At 42.0% G+C, this 24,518-nt stretch overlaps 1 protein-coding gene across 9 annotated transcripts in view; it reads left to right on the forward strand.

Moving 5' to 3' along the window:
• The window catches only part of prdm16 (PR domain containing 16), a 177,798-nt gene that overhangs the window by 49,236 nt on the left and 104,044 nt on the right, over positions 1-24,518 (forward strand). For all 9 annotated transcript variants that reach the window (XM_038723523.1, XM_038723525.1, XM_038723519.1 and 6 more), the window contains exon 2: positions 10,735-11,201. In XM_038723523.1, coding sequence (XP_038579451.1) covers positions 10,735-11,201 — 467 coding nt within the window. The remainder of the gene's footprint in view (positions 1-10,734; positions 11,202-24,518) is intronic.

The following is a 24,518-nucleotide window of genomic DNA, read 5'->3' on the forward strand; positions in this document are numbered from 1 at the left end:
TTAAAATTTTCACAAGGCCGGTATTTACTGAGGGCCTGTTGTCTTGACTTGCCTTACATTGACATTACATTGTTTGTGTTAATGTGTCCACCCCCTGTATAGCCTATTCTTCTCATATAATATATATCCTATTGAGCTCCAGCTTAATATCCCCACAGGGATCATTTAAAATTCATCTGATCTAATCTAATATACATATTCTGGAAAGTTCAGTGTTACACGGCTTAATGTGTCTGCCTCAGATGTGTGTGTGTTCTGGTGCTTGTTCTGCTCGTTGTGGGCTGAGACAGGGCTGCGTACCGGCCTCCTGGCTGAGTTTGAAGCTAAGTGGATTAGCATATCTCTCATGTCAGCTCCATTCACTGTGACAGCCTGATGACATGGGACTGTGTGACGGCCGCGACCCACCTGACGTCCACAGCTCAGGCCTCCCAGCAGGTGGTCTGACTCTGGGAGGGAGGGAGAGAGAGAGAGAGACGGGGGGAAGTCCATGATGGGCTTATAAAAGGCAAAGTCATGTTCCCAGCAGTTTTAGGTGGACAGCAGTGGCTTTTTGTTTGTCTTTTTGTGTCTGAGCCTTGATGCCTTGGAGATGGGTGCTTTTTGTTTGCTCCAGTAAATGAAGAACTTCTACATTTAAGGAGTTTTTCTCTAGGTGCTATGACTTTTGTTCTTCTTCTCTACATATAATTGGTTAGGTTTATGAAATAAAAAAGTGTATCATGATGCAATATTTGAGTCTTATCTGAACCTTTTCATAGAGGATGCATACTTTTAATGAAATACTTTGTGTATGCCAGAAGATAAGAGTACATGTAGACTTATAGACATTTAGAATCAGTATGAAAAGGGCAATAATCATGTAAAAAAACAACACCACAAACAATGGCTGCTGTTATAAAAAATGCACATAGTGTGTTGCAATATATTCGATTTAAATACAACTTGATATAAGGTTCAGACTTATTTGTTGGATTTTTTATTTGACTGGAAGTAATTTCATTCAGTTCTTTACACTGAACTAAAAATAAATGTAATTGTATGCTGAGTGGTATGCTCAAAAACAGGTACTATTTTAAACTATTTTGAATTCCTAATTGCAGCCACTCTGCCCATTGAACTCCACAAGACCACTGCTGGTCAAGTGGTTTGTTATTTTCGTTCACTGTGAGTCTCTCACCTTGAGCACAGTTTGCCTTCTGTAACTCTATTTAACCGTCTGTAAGTGTTCTATAACAGAAATCCAAAACTATCTAGAACTACAGTACTCCCTTCTCTTTATCTCATATCCTTTGTCTCTCTCACAACTCATCTTCACCTTTACTACCTTTCCATCCTTTCTCACCTCTCCTCTCCTACTACACAGTCTCCCATGACCCTTCTAGACTCCCCCCTCTCTTTCTCACCCTCCTCTTCCCCCCATCACCACCCAGCTCCTCCTCCTACATAGTCTCGTGCCGGCCTAGCCAGGCAATGCTAACACTTTTGTCAGGGTGATTAATAGCACGCTGGATTGTCGTTAATTCACTGGCTAATGACTGGAGGGAGTGGGCGAGAAGAAGAGAGGAGCAGAGCGGAGCGAGGCTGCAGAGTAATAGACTGATGTATGGGTGTAGGCTGCTTCTATTGGCAGAGGTGAAAATCATCCCCCCCAATCCACACCAACCCTCCCCATACACACTACAACCTCAGACTTACTCTATATTAACCAGAAAAGGCTAGGATCTTGCACGCATACACATGTGTAGGTACATATAACCCAGGTGATGTTTCAGCAAATAACACGTGCAGTGAACATGATTTTGCAGTACTAAAACTTAGATAGAAATAGATATTGGGAATTGTGTTTAATGAAAGAGTTCATCACTCACGGCATTTTTTAAGTTACTGCAAAATTACTCATTTGTGACTTTTCCAAAATAATCCCTCCATAAATATCTGTTATTTCGAGATAACTTTTGTGACATTTAAACAGCACTGAGTTACAGAGAAAGTAAAACTGAGTTTTTGGAAGGAAGAATATGTCGAGCCTTTCTGTATTAGCTATGCAGATTTTCATTTTGCTTTGGAACATAAACGTGGTTCTTAATTGGATTATTTTTATGTGGACAATTGTGGTGATTGGTAGTTGTCACCAAGAATTACTGGATACTGTAAATATTTTAGGGATGTGCTTGTGGTAATTGTTGCGGTTAAAATAATCTCAACAAATAGATATCTGCTTATATATGAATGCAGAATCTGTAGGCAAGGGACATTATTTTGGTGTTACGGTTTCCATTTGTAATCAGTTCGTATTGTCTGATTAGTATTGACTAATCACATTTGAGAGGGCTTTGGTTGCATGCACGTAAACAGCCCGGGTGGAGAGCAAAAGAGGCGGAACACATTGGAGCCCATTGGCTATCATCTGATGCCGATATAGCCTTTTATCAGTCTCGGAACCATAGAGATTAGCATTTTATTATCTTTTTAAAAATGTATCTGCTTTCAAATTATCATCAGATGATAGCCGATGGGTTCCGAGATTGTAATTTGAACGGTAAACAATGACTGGGACACGCAAGAGGTCTTGGACCGGATATCCACCCAAAGCCCCGAAATATTGACCGTTGCCCCCAGAGGCTAAATCGTCGTCAGATGATAGCTGATGGGTTTCGAGATTACCCTTACAAGATTATGAATTATCAGAAGGAAAGAATTTTTAAATGAAATAATAAAAAGTATTAAGCTTTTTACACCAAGCATTCTCTCTGCTTCACATTCCCTTATATTAAATATTGCACATGTAAGATAATCTATGCAAAGATTTTTTTTAATAGTTTTTAAGTACGACAAGAGTAAAGACAGTACAAAACTCAGGTGGATGTGACAGGAACTTGAGTAAGACATCATGATTTTGCATTTTAGACCAAAGAATAACACTAAAACAAAAGGTGCTACCAAAAAGATGTCTCCCCTTACACATATGGAAACTGACGTGCACACAAGTAGACACACAAGCTAACCCTCTGTTCTCCCTGGTTAATAAGAATGGATGGGTTAGTTCTGTACACTGTCTGCCTTGGTGCTCCCCTAGCTGGCTGTCTGGCCTCCTGAGTGGCTTGCTAAATGAAGCTGCACCAAAAGTGGGTGTAGGGACACACACGCACACAAATGCACGCACAATCAGATGAAGAGAGAAAAAGAAAGAGGCACTGAGGAGTAGGGCAAATGTTTGTTGCTGCATAGTGGAAGGTGTTTTCTGTTCACATTGACTTTTGCTTATATTATCTGGGACAACTGCATCTTTTCACCTTATTTAGCATTATTGTTTAACTGGAGTTCGTAAAGGACATGTTTCTTTAACGTTTTATTTATTAGAATTATAAACTCCACATTTGACTTCACATTGTGGAGAATCTGTCAATTATGTCAGAACGTTTGATTGATTTCATTGCTTTTCATATTGATATCCATGTTGACACACATTCCTCGCTGTTCCTCCCCCTGAGAGATGTGTGTTCGTGAATCTGATTGTCCACTTCCAAAAGCACCCCTATAGTGAAATAGGACAGAAACCATAAAATTGATTAATGGTAGAGAAGATTTGACTACGCTGGTGGACATTCAAACTTTGCAGCACCACCTTGTTTGTGTGCCCAGTGCCACTGTCCAACAAATGTTTTCCATGCTTGGGAGCCTTGCAGACAGGAAAATACGTAAAACATTTGGTTGCTATGCTTATCTGGAAAAGTGTGTGGCATTTCTCCCAATAGGTGCTATGGCATCTTAAGTAGCAATGCCTTGGTTTAAATGAACTCTGAGTAAAGGTAAATGGTCTAATTTAAGTCACAGTAAAGCTGGCTCTGGCCCTCAATTGAAATGTGTAGATGTGACACCAAGCTCCCTCTGTGAAGGTTTTGTCCTCCATCATCTCTGTTTTTATGAAGCTGAATTATTACTCTTTTTATTTCTGTCTCCTCAAAAGACACCAAGATGTGAATCACATGAAAATAAGTAAAAATAATATTTTCATGTGATTCATACCCATCCCATCTTTTCCTGTTCTATCCAGCCCCTCTCTCTTTCCATTCTCTCGGTTTTTGCCCCTCTCTGTCCCTCTCTCCCCCCTGGGTGATGTTTGCAACTCAATTTGGCAAATGTAACTCAATATTGATTATTATTAATATTTATCATGTTTGCGACCATGTTTTCTTCTGGAGCTATTAATCTGCCCTGTTAATAAATGTCTGCAGCAGCCTGGGCCCCGGGGCCTCTTGGGACCACGGGGCCACGATACACACACACACACACACACACACACACACAAAACACACACACCTGCTCTCAGCTGCAGGAGGTTGCCTGCTGTCTTCTATTTGCCTGGAGGCTTGATCTCAGCATACACACACACACACACACACACACACACACACACACACACACACACACACACAAATACATACATACGCGCTACTGGAGGACAGAATGCCTCTTGGCTGCTCAGCACAAATAACACATCAATACATCAACCATGTTGTATCGGCACTACACACAAACACAGTGCACACCCACACACATATAAAAACACAAAAAAGCTCCAGTCTGTTTATTATTGAGCTGCAGTGACCAAAATCAGTCCAGTTGTCGGTTGTTTTTATGTAGACATGTTGAAATGTTCACCGTTGCTGTGATTATAGTTTTTTTTACTGTTCACTATGACAAGAGAAAGGAAGTGAGGTAGAGACATACTAAAGAATGGAGAAAGAGAACAGCATAAGGACAGCTCCCCCTAGCAGTTTTCACAGACAGTTTGCTATACTAGGCAAACATAGGAAAGGAACAGCACCCATTTAGAGGCACAAAAAGACATACACATGCTGAATGCTCTAATGTAGCACAGTACAGTATGTATGAATTTCACTGTTAGTAAAATGACACTGTGCATGTGCATTTTCATGTAAGTGTTGGTCATGTTAGCAATTAAAGTAATAAAAAACACATAATTAAACGGTATAAACTTTGAATAAGAATAGCACGAAATGTAATGTAGCAGTAACTATAGTTGTTATGATATTGTGAAATTATTATGCAGAGCAGCAGTACATGTGCAAATTTAAACAGCAATAATCAATGTGGATGCACACAGGCCTTCAGATTTTGTCCTCATTTTCTATTTTCTCTTTCTTTCTTTCTATGTTCCCTTCATTTTTTTCTGCCGCTGTGATCCTTCTTGATCCACTCTGAAGAAGCCATGTTGTAGTTTTAAGTGTTGCTTGGAAATGTTCCCTGGTGCTTTTACAAGGGGAAACAGTGTGGCGTTCTCGCACGGAGAGGCTTGCAGATATTGTAGCTGACCGTGCCCCTATTTCTCACTCACTACATCCAAACCCACACACAAACACCAAACACACACACCATCTCCCCTGAACGCACTCTTTTGGCCGCCTCGTCACATGCTTCCATTTATACGTCATTTTGAGTATATGGTACCCCTGTGCCACTGTGGAAAAATACACCACTGTACAGTTTTTCACCTCTCAGCCTCGCTCACTCTACCTTTGATTTGCACTCATTTGATTTTTACAGCTTGCCTCTATCCTCCACCCCTCCTGTTTTAAAGCAGAGGGTGTTTAGGCTCTTTTGTGTGGAGACAGAATCATCAAAGGCCTGCTTACTACAGAGAAACAGGTACCAATATCACTCTGTGGCCCAATAATGCAGCTAAGTGGGACCATATTGACACAATATAGAGGCACAAACAGCAGATTAAGTCTGGCTTTGAATGCCGCCCCTCACACACTTATACACACACGTGTGCACATGTACGCAGAGAGCTCCCACATCAAAATGTTTGGTCATTTATTGCTCAACCAACTAGCCATTTTTCATATCTGTCATGGTCCACACATTCTCCCTCTGCCTTTAATTCTTTTTTTTCTTTCACCAGACGATCTTTTCTCCCCATATTTGGAGCCGGTGCAGAATTTTGCATAGTTTTGCCTTTTCCCTGGATACTGTCTTTTCATCAGTGGCTGGCTTTTCTTTTGAATTGAACCAGATCAATTTACAGCCAGACAAAGATACAGTCTCTGTGTGCGTTGGAGAGGGAAGGCAGTGAGAGAAATAGGACGTGTGTGCTTTATGATGGCCATCATTGGCACAAACATTCTCTTCCTAGCTCTCTTTTGTTGTTATCATAGCCACAGCCATGGCTCCAGTGTGCTGCTCGCTCTCTAGCAAAGCATACACCTGACTCTGAATACTCAAGCTATTGTTGGCATCCATTCTTACCTGGTGGTCTGCTGTGCTTTACAATATGTGCATGCCCCTATACAAGTAAAAATGCATCTTTAACTACGACTTTACAAAGATTCACAATGGTTCTCAATGAAGGCATGAGGGCTTATTCTGCTCTCTAAACTCTCATTTGATGCAATATTTATAGGTTTCTTCCCAGAATTCCTGGATGCAGTGAGTGTTGTTTCTTTCTCCCCAGACTACGTCTACAATACAGCTCAGTCTATATGCCACAAGGCACATGTGTTTGTGTGCGTCCAGGCAGACGGCAGAAAATGACTCCAGATCTCTATCTTTCTGCATTTAAGTCTAGAGTGCCCTGATTAAACACAACCACAGAACAATTTGCCCGTTGTAAGGCTCTCCGATTAAACTGCTGATTTTCAGCACTGTGTCAAGTTATTTTGCCATGGCAACGCTGATTACAGTGTTATCGGCTTTTCATATTTTTTTGTATTTTTATTTTTTTAATCTTGACTCTTGAAAGGAAGTATAGTCAGATATTTTTTAATGGCTTGTGCTAGTGTTCTGCACTTGTCTTTTGAATTATCTGACATTGTGAGATGTGTATTTTAGAGGTTAGTGTCTATAAATGTCATATCCATGTCATATCTTCTAATTTCACTGTGACATGCAGTGATTATGAGATATCATCTTTACCTACAACACCATCTGATCTCTTGCACATGTGTTTAGAGTACAGTAACAGCTCCTGCAGTTGCAAACAGATGTGTGTTTGTGTGATAGCCTGCATCTGTGTTCATACGTGCCCTAAAATCTTTGTTATTGCAAGCCGTGCTACAAAGCAAAGAGCTCCGTTTATGGCACGCATTTACAATTTATCAAATAAATGGGATGCCTTCATGTGGCCTGGGCCCGGCTCTCAGGCAGAGCAGCGTAGTTTTCCACTGGAATAACAGCCGCTGAACAAGCAGCCCATTGTAGCCGCAGCCAGCACCGGGACCCCCAAGGTGCGAATTAATGATTGACCCCTGATGTAATCAGGATAAATAGCTCCCCATAAAAGAGAAAGAGATGGCGAGAGGAACAGAGAGAGAAAGAACAACATAAGGAGCCAGGGAGAGGAAGGCACTATCTGGCCCGGGTGTTTTTTAAGAAGTCCTCTGGGAGACGAACCTAACATCTCTTTCTGGGTCTTTTGAGACGCAGAGCTAACATACAGCTGGTTAAAAGCAGTGTAGCCGTCAGTTTTTAGACTCTTCACCTCCTCCTCTTCGTCCTCTTCATGGCCCCTTTCATTAATTTCCTGCTTACTTTTCTCATGTGCAACTTTTATCGGCACTGGTTGAACATGGTCCACTTGTCTTACAGAAAACAGGAGAGAGAGAGCTTGTCTCAAGTGGCAAGGAATCTAAAAATTTCCCAGTTTGCACTCCAGGCAATTCTTTTACGTGTCTCACAAAAGATGTTTGGTTCATTAAAATTAATAGTTTTTTTTTCTCTTTCTCCTTGTTACTCAATTATTTGACGTAGTGATCTGTGCATGTTTTTTTATGCACAGAGACGGTTAAAGCCAAATAGTATTTAATAGATTTTCCAATCCTGTCTTTCTGCTTGTCAGAATTGCTCTCAATGGGTCAAGTGCCAGTGTGGGGGAGTGAAGAGGGAGATTGAGTTTTTAAAAAAAGTGTTTAACAGCCTGAAAACACTTTTGATTGTGCAGAGGGAGCAGCAGATAGGGCTATGTTATAAAACTTTAATTGATCTGTGAAAAGTGGAAGCTACTGCTGGCTCACATGTTCCAATGCTTAATTGCACGCCTGGTCTGAGCCCCTATGAAACAGTGATCATTAAAAAATGGGTTCTTTTCCAGTCAAAATCACTGGATGACGCAGAATCAGTCATAAAAGGCTGGATTTTACTGCTGTAGCTTTATATGATAAGTTTCCCGGATCTGCGTGGACAGGCTGCAAGTTTGCCAAGCACTGAAAAGCCCTTGTCGCATGCTTTCATAGTTTCACGTTTCGCATTTAAAACTTACATGTCAGTTAATTTAACAAGTTTCACAGTCCACATCTGTCACTGGGCAGAAACCCAAATATTTATCAAAGAAGAAAAAAACTGATGCACTACATGATGAATGTGCTCAGTGATGACTCTGTCTATAATGGCTTCTTGATTAGCTCATTCAATCTTTCTACAGTTTACAAGCTTCAGTGTTTCGCTCCTCACCTTATTAAGCATATACAGAAAAATAGTTTAGAAATTAGTACACTCTTAAAACTGAAAGAAAATGTATTATCTGTTGTTTTAGTTTAACTTGTTAATGATGCATATTTCTTACATCACGTTTTATTAAAATTCAACCCACAAACTTCCATTGTGACCTAATAAACTTCCATGTACTTACAAGCAAATTCTTTAAATGTCATGTTGCAGCTCCAGCTAAAACCTGGGAAGCGGCGGCTGGCTTGGCAGCAGGCTACATGGAGGCTAACAGAGGGAGAGAGCTTGATTGGAACCACTCCTGCTGTAATTTTGGGCCTAGTTAGCCTGCTGATTGCCAGTCCCTGTGTTTAGATAGTAAAACTGCAGTGGTGCTTTGACTAAAGACACCAGGAGCCCTCCAGAGAGGAAAAGGAGACACATATAGATGTACTGAGGCAAACACACACACATACACAAACAAATATGGACAGAGTAGGGCTGGATGCTGAACCTGTTTTTGGTACTGACGCGGTCAGATGTGGCATCCAGTTTGCATCAAATATCTGGTGACATTTCTTTGATCAGAACATTTAAACCTAATTTTACCAATTGTATATTTTTTATGAAGACAAAGTCCTCGTGTGGCTGCTTGGGTTAGCACTTGGGAAGTTTGGTTTCTTTGTTTAATTAAAAAAAATAAGTTGAAAAGAGTATTGTGTAGGTAAGTATGTAAACCCAGGTATTACTTCAGCACTGATATTCAAAAAGGCATATGGTGAATGGTCTACTAATACACTATGACTAATATCATGTGCTGTTAAAAATCCCATTTGCCCCACACAGCGAAGTAGCTCTCCAAGATACATTTGCACATGCCCATTTACAAACCTTCACTGTCCACAAAAATATTTCATAAAACCACACTTAGAGAAATCGGATGAAACTTGAAGCCAAATGTTATGGCATCCATACACACACACACACACACACACACACACACACACACACACACACACACACACACACTTGTAGTGCTCATCATCATTTTTACTATTGTTGGAATGATGGGATCCTGGAGTGCAGGCACAATCATATTGTCAATCTCTGGACATGACAATAATGATAGGTGACGAGGCTAACCAGGTCAGTGATAGACATAGCCATTATTTGTAAGATGAGTCCTGGCAGAAAATAGTGACTGCGATGGTAGTGAGAACTTTTCCCATCAAGATCTTGGCTAACCTAAAGCTTCTTCTCGTCATCTGTCTGGCTCTTCTCAGACGGCCTCTGGAAAATCTGTGAACTTAGCGTCTTGTAGCTGAAGGGCAATCAAAATGATAGGATTCTTTTGTGACGACCCCCCAATTCTCTCTTTGTACAGTGTGGTTTTCTAACAGTTTAGAGGTTTGGAGATTGCGGTGGGGTGTTTTTTGTAATTTAGAGTCAAGAAGTCACTGGATGCGTAGTGTCTACTGAGGCTAGGGATATGACGTACGCCATCAGACCGGCAGTAGCACTGGGTGAAAGAAAACGCAGCCCTCTTATTCATTTGAATGGAGCCATCTATTGAAGCAGAGGGCTTCGGCAAAACAGCGAAGGATTGTGCGGCAACAGTGCTGAACCTCAACATTGGCTGCATTGGCAAGGTGCTGTGCTTACCAAACAAATACATGCAAGAACACAGTCCTGGTGGATTACTTTTGTAACATGAGTGGATCATTTCTGCTACTAAAATAGTTTAAACATGACATAAAATAAAAGAGATGCCAGGGTGAATGTAAAATCCTGTCTGTGAGTATTATAAACTGTTGTACAGTATTTTGTCATCTGATAAATGCATTGATCTGTTATTTAAACTTGACTACCTGTAGGGTTGTAACCCCCAATTCTACCCCCTGCGCTGTTTTAAGGTAGGGATGTTTTTGGTGTGAATCCCTGCTTAAAGTATTTCAGTCTCTGTGTAAAGGAGTACCGTCACTACGGTTGAGTATGCACACTGACTGCCGTAACAACAACAACCCTGGCTCTTAGGCACTGTGGTCAAGTTTGTTTATTACCATGATGACCTGGGTTTGAATCTGGGTGGGGTGACTGCTCTCTCCCTTCGCCACACTCTGTATTTCTGTGTAATTCTGAGATTAATAGCATACATTTGGCGGGTTAAAACAGATATTTTCTGTCTTTTCCTAACATGCTGATGGTGAAATCCATGACCTCCTTGGTGTAATCTGAAAATTGTATGCTTATTAACAATCGTCTCTGTACATGTGTTTTGTCTCATAGATGACAGTGAGCCAGTGGACAGCATGTACGACACAGAGGCTGACCTCCTGGGTTTAGCAGCCGGCGGCGGAGGTGGTGCCGACAGCCCAGAAGATGATGCAGAAGACGGCATCATCAGCATGTCCCCCCTGCCCTCACCTATTCCTTCCCATCCAAACAACAACCACCACCACCTGCTGCACCCTCACATCTATGCCACCCACCACCACCACCTTCACAACAACAGCAACAGCAGCAGCAATGACCAGGACTTCACCACACCCAAGGAGGGCTCGCCCTACGAGGCACCTGTCTACATTCCAGACGACATTCCCATTCCCAGCGAACTAGAGCTGCGGGAGTCCTCTGTGCCCGGTGCAGGTCTGGGTGTTTGGGCCAAGACCCGCATTGATGCTGGTGAGAGGTTTGGTCTTCATAGCACGCTGCATCATGGGGCCACGGGCAAAGACAGCTCCTTCGGATGGGAGGTAGGAACCAGCACGGCTTCTTTGTACTTTGTTTTGGGTTGTTTACTGTTTTTTTCTATCACTTTTGACCACTTACATATTGTGTGGTACAAACACGAATGTACTGTAACATATGAAATGAAAGAGCGATAGAAACAATGAAGCAACACTGAAGAGGGTAAAATGAGCGTGCCGCTCTTTGTTCACGCATTCACATTTCCAGCCAACACTCGTCACATGCGATCTCATCATCAGCCAAGATGCCATTCCATTTGCGTCCCCTGGATGATTGGACCTCATCGTTGATCCTGCACATACACACAGGCCTCCACACGCATACAAAACGCACTCGCCCAGAATTCCAGCAGCACAGCAATGTCAGATGGAAAAATCTTGCTGATTAGTGGAGGTATCAGCTTTTCTGGGCGTCGGTCCGAGCGAGCACACTCATTTGGTCACGCCACCCGATATGGAAATGGAAGAAGCATGGCCCAGTGCGGTGGCGGCATATTGAACTATTAATTTTCATTTCAACATGACATTAGAGGATATTGAAGTTGCTTCAGTAAGCTCATTAAGAAAAAAAAAAGAAACTCCTGATCTCTGTCTCTCTCTCTCCCTTTCTCTCTTTCTCATATGCCTAATCAGAGATGAAATATACTGGCCTGCTTTTCATTTCACTGACTCCTTGACTCTTCATTTTCAGGGGCCGGTCATTCACATCTAATCACATCTAATATTACATTTGTACGTTATAAGGAATAGAGACTTTGACAAGTTAATCAATGGAACGCCATGTTGGAGAGGGCATGATGCGCTTGAATAAAACACCACCAGCTCATGTAGGCTTACACAGTTACACGTTTATAAAATTTTACCTGTGGATTAACAGGCCATGCAATGATGTTGAGATGGTTTTGTTAAATTGTAGTTTCTGGGAACTGTGCATTTAGAAAACCATTTCCATTTTAAGCAAATATTTTGTATTGAATGGTTGCACATTGGACCACATAAACTGATGAAATAAAAGGTTTACTTGTAGAGGATTTGTTGTTCAGCTTACACATCTCATATTTTGCACTATAATCAACAAAGCAATGGCAAAAGTTATAGTTATCAAAACGTGAGTTGCCTGCTACTGATGTAGTTGATATTTAGGCAGATGGAGTAGAGCTAGTACCATAGTAGCGGGAATAATTATTTCATAACAGCAAAATGTACTAATTTGTTCAACCTTGTACTCTTGTACATTTTAACTAGCACAGTAAAACTAATATTGGAGAGTTTAAATTAAAATGAAATTAAAATTCTTAAATTAGTTGCAAAAGTATGTGGCAAATGTTTTCATTGTTTCTCATAAAATATTTTAAATATAATATTTCTCAAAAATTCAAATTCCTCATTAACGAGATTTTAAAGGAATCTCTAATGGTTCCCCAAATATGCTCAGTCTGGAGAACTCCTGGTGTTTTCCATGAAAGCCTTCATTTCTTTTTTTACCCTGTTTTCTTCTTAACAGTTGTAGGAGCATGCAGGCGTTTAGAGCATACAGAAACACGCTATGTGGCAGTGTGCCATGCTGAACATTTTCCTTTTTAAAGTTCATATTATGGCTAGCCATTCGGGGTGCAAAGGGCACCTCTCCAAAAGCTACAATCTCCCCGTAGCTCTCATGTTTTCTCTCAGTTTTCCTCCTCCTTCCTTTTTTCTCCCCAGACACCCAACTAATGCATATTCATCACCAAACTTTAGCTCTCTGGCTTAGGAAAAAAGGCCACCTTCAGCTCTAAAGAGATGCATTCACACATGTGCTCACAGAAATGTCCTGGCATAGACAAACACACACACACACACACACACACACACACACACACACACACACCTCCCCAAAAATGATGTCTAGTTATTTGGCCACTGGAGTTTGAAGTTAAGATGAAGTTTATTAAACACACACATAAGATGCAGTATGGGCACAAACAAATCCCAAGTCCAAATTCTATCACTGACTTTGGCACATTCTTATTGTTTTGGAAGCTTTGTTTATGAGCAATGCATTTTTTTCAAATCAATTTACATATTGCTGTTAGCTTGAGGTCAATTTTGTTTCCCCTCAAGGTAAAATCTTTGGTGTTTGCCTCCCAACCTGACAAAAGGGAAAGATTGATCCGTCTTCTCTTCCTCCGCCTCCTGAGTGGTCGTTGGAGGACTCCCTCTGGCTTATGCTGTATTATTTTTTTAAGATATCCTGTCTGGTTTGGAGCTGGAAGCCTTCAGGGACTCTCCTCTCTCAGACTCTTATCACAGATAGTCATAACAATCAGCCTGTTGATAATCATCAACAGACTCCCCTAGGAGTCCCATACACCCCGTTCTCCCCTCTTTCACCATCTACCCCTCTACCCTTCTACTGCCTCTGGTCTTAGACAAATAGACAGGCAAGGGAGTGACAGAAATATGGCTGAGTGAAGAAAGATGTTAAAAGAAATGAGAGAGAAATAAGGATTAATGGGGATGGATAGAGTAAAAAAGAAGATGAAAAAAACACATTTCTCACAGCATCAGAAAGGCTAGAGGAGTCTATACTCGTCATGCAAATTCTGTGAATATGTGTTTGTGTGTGCTTTACACTGGCCCCCTGCCAAAACAGGGGGATGTGTTGTGAAAGATAATAAGTGTAGTCATCAGTCTCTATAGTATAAATATGATCATATCTAAAAAGGCCTCATACATTGTGGCTCAAAATTGGATTAGTTGCTGAATGTAGTTATCAGAGTGATTACAGTGTGCTTACACTTATAATAAATTGTACTGTACAGTCTTGCTGATGTTGAATAAAACCTTTTCTTCCCAAAATATTCCTAAGAGATAAACAACCTTGTCTGACTTGATGACCATCATTTTGAGTTGATTAAATTATCTTAAAATCAAAGGTTTTAGACCTGTATAATCCTTGAAAACACCAAAATTGCAGTTACAAAGTTTTACTCATCAACAATGATATATGCCATCTGCAGTCGTACACTTAAATCCAAAACAGTTTAACTACATTGACTGCATTTTTGTGGATTTTTTACTAACACTGGCAATAACTCATTATGTTGGCTTTGCAAGCCCCGCGGTCTACCAACGAAGCCAAACAGCTCTAACAATCACATGGCGGATGCTGTAGTGCTTTTTTATATATCTGAGTTGAAGTGTAGATTTGTGGAGAGAAAGCGAGAGAGTAATAGAAAGAGAGAGTGAATGAATAGGAGTGAGAGAAAGAAGAAAGAGGAAGGCAGAGAGGAAGCCTACTATTGTCTGTCCCGGGGCACCAGGGACTGGAAGAGGTGTTAACTCAGACTCATTTCAGTGAGACGGACAGCTCAATCTAAGAGCTGCTTCGCTGCAGGCCATGGCCATTCTCTTCTGTCTCAGACTCCCTCTCTGGGCCAGCACCAAGTCATCCATTTAAAAACCATTATGCTCTCCCTTTAGCACAACATGATAGAACGCCAGGGCCCCAGGTCTACTATAAGTGTGTGTGTCTCTCTGGTTGTGTGTGTGTAGGGCTGCCAATCCCTCAGGATAGGAAGGCCTGAGCAAGCAGTGAGGCAAGGCCCTCAGAGAGTGCTGGTGGGGATCTACTGTCAGAGTGCCACTGCTGCTATTATCTGGCCGGTAGATTGACCTGACTTGCCTATTGATAGAGTCATGTCACCATACAATGGTGGAGGTATTGCACTCTTCACTGACTGGCATTGAATAGACTCACTGATCTAACTCCCTTGGGTGTTCAGATTGTAGGAGAGAGTGCAACACATTTGTGGATGTGTTTGAAGGAATCAGTGCATGTTAATAGGAACAAACTGTTCATTTTCAGGTAGGTAAAGGCTTTGACTTTGATCCTTAGAGGAAAACCAAGAGAAAATCAAAGTCTATATTCACAATAGCCGTGAAGCAAACAAACGTTATGGCCAAGCCCTCTTGAAGCGATATTAATGGTGCTTACTCTCACATCTCCTTACCCTGTGACCACTGGGCGTGTCCTTACGCCTCTGAATCGTGGCTTTTGAAACTCCCCTAGCACCTATTAGCCTTGTCTTTTCTCAGTATTTCACCAGCTTCAGTGTTTGATATCTCACAAAAGTCTTACTTGAAGGTCAAGGCAGTGTTGCAGCACAATCTCACCAACTGGGAGAAGAATAAGTCCTTTGCCTTAAAGAGGACACATTTGGACAATTTACTGGCTGCTGAACTTGTAATTGCCAATGTTGGTGTTCTGCCGTTGTCAATTTATAGAATATAAATGATAGGCCTACACAGCACAACACCTTTAGGGTATCATATATTCTGATTCATGATAACGGGGGACGTAAGAAGGACATATTATGCATTTTGATTTTAGGGATGTTCACCGATGTAGCCCCTTTGGACAAGGTCAACACAAATGCTTTCACACATAAAAACATGTATCATAGAAGCCATGTCAGCCCTGCAGCCATGTTTGTCTCTTTGCAGAAGTGGACCTTGGGATGACATTGTTGCCAGGCAAACTTCTTTTTCTTTGTCCCTCATTCTTTTTCTGTTTACTTTTTGTGGGGTGATTTTCCATATCAGTATCATTCATCCAGTGATGTTTGAAAAGAGGCAAAAGTATGCTAGCTCTTCTGTTTACCCCGTTATTGACTTAGTGATAGGCTAAGACATCTGGCGGGCACTCTCATGTCGCCAAGGTTCTACGTGACGGATACTGATTCGGCCATGGCATCATGCATCTCCCTCACCCTATGTCAGGCACTTAATCTTCAGCTTGACAGCTCACTTTTCACGCTGACGCTTTGCTCCTTTTGTTCACGTCCTAATCGCTGAGCTGAGCTAACGTCCTTGTATCCAAACTTTCGGGAGAAGAAGTCCTGGCGCACCCTGACACTTATCTGTCCTGACCCACCTCTCGCCTCCTAAAGTGTTTGCTCGCCTTTTGTGTTTTGCCTGAGGAGGGCGGATGGCCAAGTTCTTATGCTGCAAGATATCCCTATAGGGCATTCAAGGTGCAGCTTGGAGCTTGTCTGATCTGTTTGCCTTCCACAGAAAGGTGTTCTTATCTTGATGTCTGGCCCTTAAGGTGACTGGTACCAAACTGATAGGGCAGAAACTCCCTAGGACTGCCAGGAGACAGTGGTCACACCAAGTGAATGGATAGTATGAGACGGAGAGAGAAAGAGAGGGAGTGAGACAATGAGAGAGTAATTTCCTGCTTGATTTGACTAATGTGCTTTCCAGTGTGCTCGCGGTGACAGTCATGTTCTGCCGTTTCAATTATGAGTGTTGGTTAAGGTCAGAGAAAGTAAGAATTCACTACCCGTAAAACAGGAACCCATTTATTCATCATCCATTTTTAGACACTCACACCCAACATTACCTCTAGTTAACTTTAACCCCTACCGTTCTATAGCATGAGTGAAGCTCTTCATGTAAATACGTAGGGTCATTATTATGTCTTTAAGTAATCAAATCAGGACTGTGCTCTGATGAGCATGGCCATGAGCTGAGAGTATTTCTCCAAGCCATAACAGGAAAAACAGCAGGCCTTCTTAGTTTTACCTCCTCAAATATACTTTCAGTGCAAAGTAGAGGATAGTTGTATATTAAAGGGTCAAATATTCAAAACTGAGACTTACACTTACACAACAAAGATAGATAGTGAAGTACATTTCTCAAAACTGAATAAAACTGAAACTGTCTGACTGTAAAAAAAACATATTTTGAGATACAGATAATGTGATAGATACATGAAGTATCCTGATTTTACATCAAAACTTTGATGAAAAAAAAAAACCTTTAACAAAGGGAATCTTTTAAAATCTTTTAATGGTGAAACTAATGAATACATACATTTAGAACTAACTGCATATTTTTCACGATTGGTTATATGAAATTTTATGTTAACGCAAGGAGGTTACATTGGCACATGTGCATATAGACCCACATTGTAATGAAAAGGATATCAAACCTGTGGTTTCTAATAACAGTATTGACCAGCAGTGTGCGGTTTTCTGTCATTATTATTTGACTTTGACAGAAACCCCAAGTTTACACATGGAGCAAAACACCAGGGAGAGAGTGTAACACCACAAGTCTCGGGCGTGCGTGCTGTAATATCTTCCATTCACGTTCATTTTATGTAGGTTTTAAACATGCCATTAGCCAATTTAATCCAATTTTCCCAGCTTTCAGAGCACTCCAGTGGAACAGATTACATCTAATATTAAACATATGGTTGCCGTTGCCCCTAGAAACATTACAGCAGCGCTGTTTTTTTTTAAAGAAAGCTGTTAAAGACAAGCCTCCTGTGTCCCAGTGCAAACCGTTGTCAATTATCTTCAATGAACATTGTAATTGATAACGAGGAAGCAGGGCAGCAAATTAAATGTCAGGTTTGATTAGAAGCTTTATACCTTATCATTTGTTCATAACTCGTTACCAACATCTGTTAATTAGTTAATAAATTAATCTGCAGGGCTCAGATGAAAGGTGTGCAGGCTCCCAAGGAAGTACACAGGGCAAAGTCATCCATCTTTGAAGAGAGGGGAACTCGACAAATATTGTCCCTGGGATTTGGGCTGTTATTACTTGGTCATTGGTTTCAGACCTCAGCCACTCCAGCCAAGCATTCTCAATGGAACCTCTTGTTTGCCTGTATACCCACCCCCCCACAGTCTCCTCACACATCTCCACCACAATGCTATCCTTTATTGCACAATGTTTCTCTTAGCAGAGGTGCTTTAAGCATCAATTTAAAATCCCTCACATTGGCTCATCAGTCCTCTGTGGTGAAGCGCAGGTAACTCCTGTCCAATTCCCTACACACTGCACAATGTATCTAGTGAGACACCATTGTTCGTCATTGCCCTGATGAATAATCCCATCAGAGACTCAACTAACTGGAAACATCTTGCGTTGTCTCACGAACGTACACACCAAGTTTCATATTTTGTCAAATATCTCTGTGTTATATTTGTGTGTCTATAAGCGTAAGGTGCAAGACCTTTGTTAGTCACAGATCACTCACTCACTCATTCTTCCATTTTCACTCACTTTCCCTTTCTCCCTCTCTTTAAATTTCAATCCCTTGTGCCGCTTAACATTTCTGTGACTCAAGCAGGAGGTGGTGACCTATTAATCAGGTTCCCGTGGCTGTTGTGATTGCCATTTTCCATAATCAGATACACAACACGGCCCAAAAGCCTCAGCTATAGAAATACTTATTTTCGTTAACTCCTTACAGTTCTTGTGCTGTACTGTAGACCTGAGTAGTGAGCCCAGGAGGTGTCTTTTAATTACTTTTTATTAGGTATAAGGACTAACGTTTTGGCACAGTGTGTGTCTTTGTCAGAGTCAAACAGTAATAGTACAAGCAGAGAGTATAAAGGGCCCACAAAAGCATATGATTGGTTCTAGCTAGGAAGGGAGGGCTCTCACTAACCAGTCTAAAGTTTCAGGTAACCTTCCTATTCTCTGTTCATCTATTTTAAAGCTCAGTATTAATGTACTGTATGTTAGGGTGTGTATATACTGTAATGTGGTTCAACGCGAACATGTACAAGCATATGAACTGAATATTACCACACGCACATACAGCCACGCAAACATAAAGAGACACAGGCAGGCAGGAAAAAGACATTCCCTCGTGTTATTCTTTCCTCTACTCGGTCATTTAGAATAACAGAGTAGAGTGAGAAGCTAAGCACGATGACGACATTAGATCTAAAAACAGTGTTGAATTGTTGAAGTGTCGAACACACCGGGATGTCTTTACTTTGGAAAGTCTCCGGAATCGCTCGAGTGATTTTCGCTCATTTTCTCCACCACTGTCATGGGGAGCGAGGCCTGGAGTCTTCTCTGCATGAGACAACAAGAAGGTTTTGACAGAATCAAGATTTGCAGAGGGGTGCTTGTGTGTTTGTGTGTGTGTGTGAGTGTTTGTGTGTGTGTTTGCGTGTTTGTGTGTGTGTATGTGCATTACTGTCTTTTATCTTCTTGGGCACTGGTCCACCCTCAACATAGTCCTAAATCTGTCACATTTCCCCAGGTAAAACAGGATCTCACCAGGAATTGGTGTAATATCTTAATTTAGTACAAGTGCTTGTGTCAAGATGACAAATAACAGTTTAAACAGATGTTTCCCAGACATTTCATTTATGAGATATCATTGCCTCATTAAATTTTCTTTTCATTATTCTGCACACTAGTAAGTGTGACAGTGAATTTGGATGTTTAATCCCTGTTGTTAAGCATTAGTTCAGTGGTATGTAGTTGGTTTTATGTTTCTTATTATTGTCATCATTAGATGTACAGTAACTGTAAGAATATGCATTATAACTGTGGCATTTTTGTGTTTAAAGATGGCCTAAAATGACAGCCTGAAAGTCTTTAAAAGGTAATGAGACTGCAGACACCACATTAAATCCTTCTTTACCTGAAAAAGAAAAGTCATGGTAAAGCCACGTTTTGTAAAAATACAATCAGGAATGTCACTAGCAGATGGACAAATGAAGAAATTAACATTATATACAAGCAAAGGAACAAGTAAATGAGCAATATCAATCTAGTCCTCTCTTTATTCTCACCATGAGGAACAGTAACCTGATTATTAGTTTGGGTGTCCTGAAAGAAAGGGAAGGTGCGTGAGGCAAACTTGATTTCTGCAAATCTTCTAATTGGTCAGAGCAGTGCACAGCAAGCCTCTCGGTCATTCTGTCTTCTGTAAATGTCATATGATTCTACTCTGTGTCACCCTTTCTGGTGAGGAGGTGAGCGGATGTTGGTGCAGCTGGTACTCAGCGGTACCCAGCATGCCACCCGGTACCACAGAAAAAAACCCTGACAAATATTCTAGTTTTCTGAGACTCTTAGGTCAGAGCCATGTGATACAGAAGTTAAGACAAAAAAAACAGAACAAAAGAAGTGCCATATTGTGTGAGAGTGCTACTAAATGCATATGCCCCCCACCCTTACCTGCAGATATTATCTTCAAGGTATGTCATCCAAATCCTCCCTTTTCCTACCACCATAAGTTATGTGCCATTCCTCATTGTTTAGCAGTTTACATTAAATACTGGAAACCCTGGTTTTTAATATTACTTTTCGCATGTACCTTTGTCTGCTGTTATTTCATTGAGTGTGAATGTGTTTCTGGTGACAAAGCCTGCTCCCCTCTGCTGGCCAAGAGCTCACAATGCCACTTTCTGAACAAGTTCTAAGTGCTGTGACGTTGTTTATTCAGGGAGGGAGAGAAAGAGGCAGACATTCTAGTAGAATACATACAAGTTTACAGTATAAGAGCACACCAGCAAACACACAGTGCACACGCACTTGAAGCATGGTGCCTACCAGGGTACTCAAGCATTACACGTCTGCTTTTTTTCCCAAGCCCTCTTCTTCTTCCTCTCCTGCGGGGTAGGGGGATGCGTGACAGGAGTCATCATCACTTTCTGTCTTAACATCGCTTTCCATTTCCATTTTCCTCTTTTTATCTCTTCAACCCAGTTCTCGCACACTTGCACACGCGTTCACAAGTACGCAAACACAAAGCACAGTCCCCTCTCTAGCATTTACATGATCGATCGCTACAGGGCCTTCTGAGCCTCCGTGACAGAGTCTTGTGTTCATCTGTACACTTATATAAGAACATGTTACTGTCCCATTACAATGCTTACAGATATTAGACTGTGATCTCTTTTTACATGTCAATGTGCTGTCAAGTGCGGATGTCATGCATTAGACATTTTGTGCTTTCATGACAAAATACAGGGCATGTGCTTTAATTATACTCACAGACTCAAATCTTTTCTTTTGTGATTCATTGATTTTTCAACCCCCTCTCTCAACCTTATGTGCCCTCCCTCTCTATTTCGCCTCTCCTTTTCTTTTTGCTCCCTCCTCTTCTTTTCCTGGCCTCCGGGGTCCCAGTGCTTCTAATTCGGCCTTATCAGTGAAGTAATTTAGCTGCCACAGCTTGGGTTTCTGTTGCGCGGCGAGCGGCCCCATTGTCCTGCCCTGCTGTTGCTGAGATAAACCCTCAGATTGAACAAAGTCCGCGCTGACCTTTACAAACTCCCAAATCTCGCTCTGTACACCCCTCCAACAGAGATTCTCCCTGCCTCCAGCTCTTTTCTGAGTGTGTGTGGTGGGGGCTTGGGGCACATTAAGAGGGAGGGAGAAGGCGAATGAGTGTGTGTGCATGTGTTTGTGTGTGAAAGAGTGAGAGTGTGTGGGGTCAGGGTGGATTGAGTGAGCGTGAGATGGACAGGGGAGAGGGATTAAGATGGCTGACTGAGCCTGTCTATATTTCCAATGGCACTTCGCTCTGAGAGGGAAGCCGAGGAGGAAAGAGTGCACTGCAAGCAAAGCATTCAAGTGTGCATTTTTCTGTCTCCTTCAGACTGCTAGAGAAGGCTTTTGTGAGCCACATTCTGTGACCTTTCTGCCTTCAACATTCAACCAGAAATATTATTTCTTTGCCAGAAAAGTGAAAGATAGCTTGTCTTAGTTACTTGTACTTGCTGTTGATGTCCCTGAAACGACTCATTGAGAGAATCCTGAAAAAAGCACCGCTGAACCCCTCGTCTTACCTCCATTGTTATCTATCATGTCCCTCATTCCTTGGCAGTAGGCCCTAGAGGAGTCTGTCGGGATTGTTGCTTTGACACACAGTGAAGCTAGAGAGAAACAGTTGAAGCCAAGTGGCTGGTGGGTGGATGGGGTGGGGGTCGATGCTGTGCTGGTGGAGGTTTGGGGCACAATGCAACAGGAGTACCGTCTCCATTGTGAACCACTGTCATCCTTCAGAAGCCACTCGACTAGCTCTCCACGCCGCAAATCCTCTCTGCTCTATATTCCAGCCTTTGGTCAGGCAGGGAACCTCATCAAAAGGTCTAGGAGTTGGGGACTGAGACAGAGTGGGTGGAGGGTAGCAGGATGGTGGATAAGAGGGGAGGAAAGAAAAGTTGTTAGTGTAAAGTCAGAGTGGTGGTGTGTGTGTAGGCGTGGGGGGTGCGAGGGACTGGGGCATGACTGGGCCCTAACTTCAGGTGTGGGCTTCCGAGTTAGTGATGGAGAATTGGAGAGAATCTGCTCCATTGGTCAGGGTGGCCGTGTGTTCATCGCTCCATCAATCCCTCCTCCTTCCCACCTCCCTTCACCAACCACCACCTGCCTGCAAGCCACCACCAGTGTTCCCAGGGAGATGAGCGCCACGGAGAAGAAGGCCCACAAGGGATTAACTTTTCACATGGCTGGGAGTCTTCGTCTCAAAAGACCTGACAACCCCAGACGGCTTGATTAAAAAAGAAAAGAAGAGAAGAGAAGGGGAAAGGAGGGAGGGAGGGAGGGAGGGCACATGAAGAGGAGAAGAGGGGGAATTCTTCACATGATGGCCCTGAGAGAGGGATTTTGGATATTGGGTGTCTTTTTTTTCCCTTCGTCCAAAGCCCCCATGTCTTGGTTGAGAATGAGCAAATTGTTCCTCCTGTTCTCTCGGCAGTCCCTGTTTTGCCCGAGCCTAAAGATGTGGGTGGGCACCAGCACACATTGTTGACTCCTCACAGGAAACCTAGAGATGTCCTCTACTTTAAAAGAAAAAAGAATCGCGGTTTAAGTGTTGGCTTTTGATTTCCCTTTTTATCAGTTGTTTTTCTTCGAATGCCAAATCCATCAAAGAACCAGAATATTCAATCACTGATTCCAATTTTTTACAGTGATATGATCATGTATTATTTATTAATCAGTCAATAATGTATTATCAAAAGCTCTCTGTTGTTCTGTGTATGTCAGCATTGCATTACAGTCAAGGAAGACATTGGCAGAGAGAGTCGGCGAACCGTTGCAGGCTTAAAGTTCTAGTGTTCAAGTGGCAAGGCGCCCTATTTCCCCTCACTCTATCCCAGATAAATTGGGCCTCTCAGGTTTGTCTGTGAGAAAGAGAGGACAAAAATCAAAACAAACGCTCCCACTGAAGTGAAGATGGGAGTAGGGGTTGGCTTTCCTCTCTGGCTAGCGGATCAGCAACTCAACCTAGCGGGACAGCGGGCCACTTAATACCTCCCATCTTGTCCAGGTAACAGAGTGGCCCGACAGGGGGGTCAGGGAAGGTAGCAGGATATCGTTTTACAGATCACCACTCACCCTCTGGCTTCCTCCACATGGCTCACTTACCCTCTTCTCATCTCCACTGCTGGGACATACTCACCCTCTCTTCCCACACCCTTCACCCAGGATACAAACATCCATTGAGGAAGTCTTCGTGGATTCCTTCACGAAATTCCGTCTCAGTTCCACTGAGATGAACCAACATCGAAACGAATGCTCACCAACGACATTCTAAGGACTTCCAAGATTTGCTGCAATTGCCAGTCTTATTTCAAATAAACCAACTAGAATCAGGTATTTATTCTTCAGTTGGTTTCTTTAAGTTCAGCTTCATTGATTTCCATTGGGATATTGGCTTTAGAGGCAACAAAAGGGCTTCATGTGAGGCAATAGATACAGACAGTGAAAGGAAGACAGGAATGTAGTTGGTGAGAAAACTCAGTACAGGCACAGAGGAAGTGCATTTGAAAAACTCATATTTAGCTGACTGCTATAGTTGAAAAAGGAAATATGAAAGGACAAATGCAACCACAGTCATTATAAGGAGTGTAATCTCGGAAAGCACTAAGTCTGGTAACTTCTGCTGTCAACACTAGTAGTGCAAAGGACAAGAAACTCCATATCCAAGGAGTGACTAACACAGTCAATTAACCCTAATATTAGCCCAAAATTCTCATTAATCATGCTGCTTACTTGCCATATGGCCAGACTCACCCAGACTCCAAGGAGGCTCTGAACCTATTTGCTGTGCACTTGACCTTGCTGATGGACCCGGGGGGGACTCAGGAGTTGATTTCAGTCCTCCAGGATGTTGTGGGCCTTCTTCCTGGTCTGCTGTATAAATAGATGAACTCATAGATAGATGAACAGAGTTCCGGTAATCTTAAAATGACCCACAGGTGGTTTTTGTTTTTACTTAAAGAAACACAAATCAACATACAGAATGAACAAGTAGCACAACACACAGTGGACGCCCAGTGAAGGATAAGAAACAGTTTTAAGGTATGACAAAATATAAGCTTGCTGCTCGCATAGCCACCAATGTCAAGTAATGATTAATTGATTAGTTTAGTGATAAAAACACAATCAGAAATTTTGATAATGGATTAATTGTTGAAGTCGTTTCTCAAGTAAAACTGACAAACATTCAGTGATTCCAGCTTCTCAAATGTTGGGATTTGCTGCTTTTCTCTGTTGTAGATGATTATA

This window comes from Micropterus salmoides, unplaced genomic scaffold, assembly GCF_014851395.1.
Source record: "Micropterus salmoides isolate LMB-PRFRI ecotype aquatic unplaced genomic scaffold, ASM1485139v1 Ms_hic_scaffold_16, whole genome shotgun sequence".
NCBI classification, from domain to species: domain Eukaryota; kingdom Metazoa; phylum Chordata; class Actinopteri; order Centrarchiformes; family Centrarchidae; genus Micropterus; species Micropterus salmoides.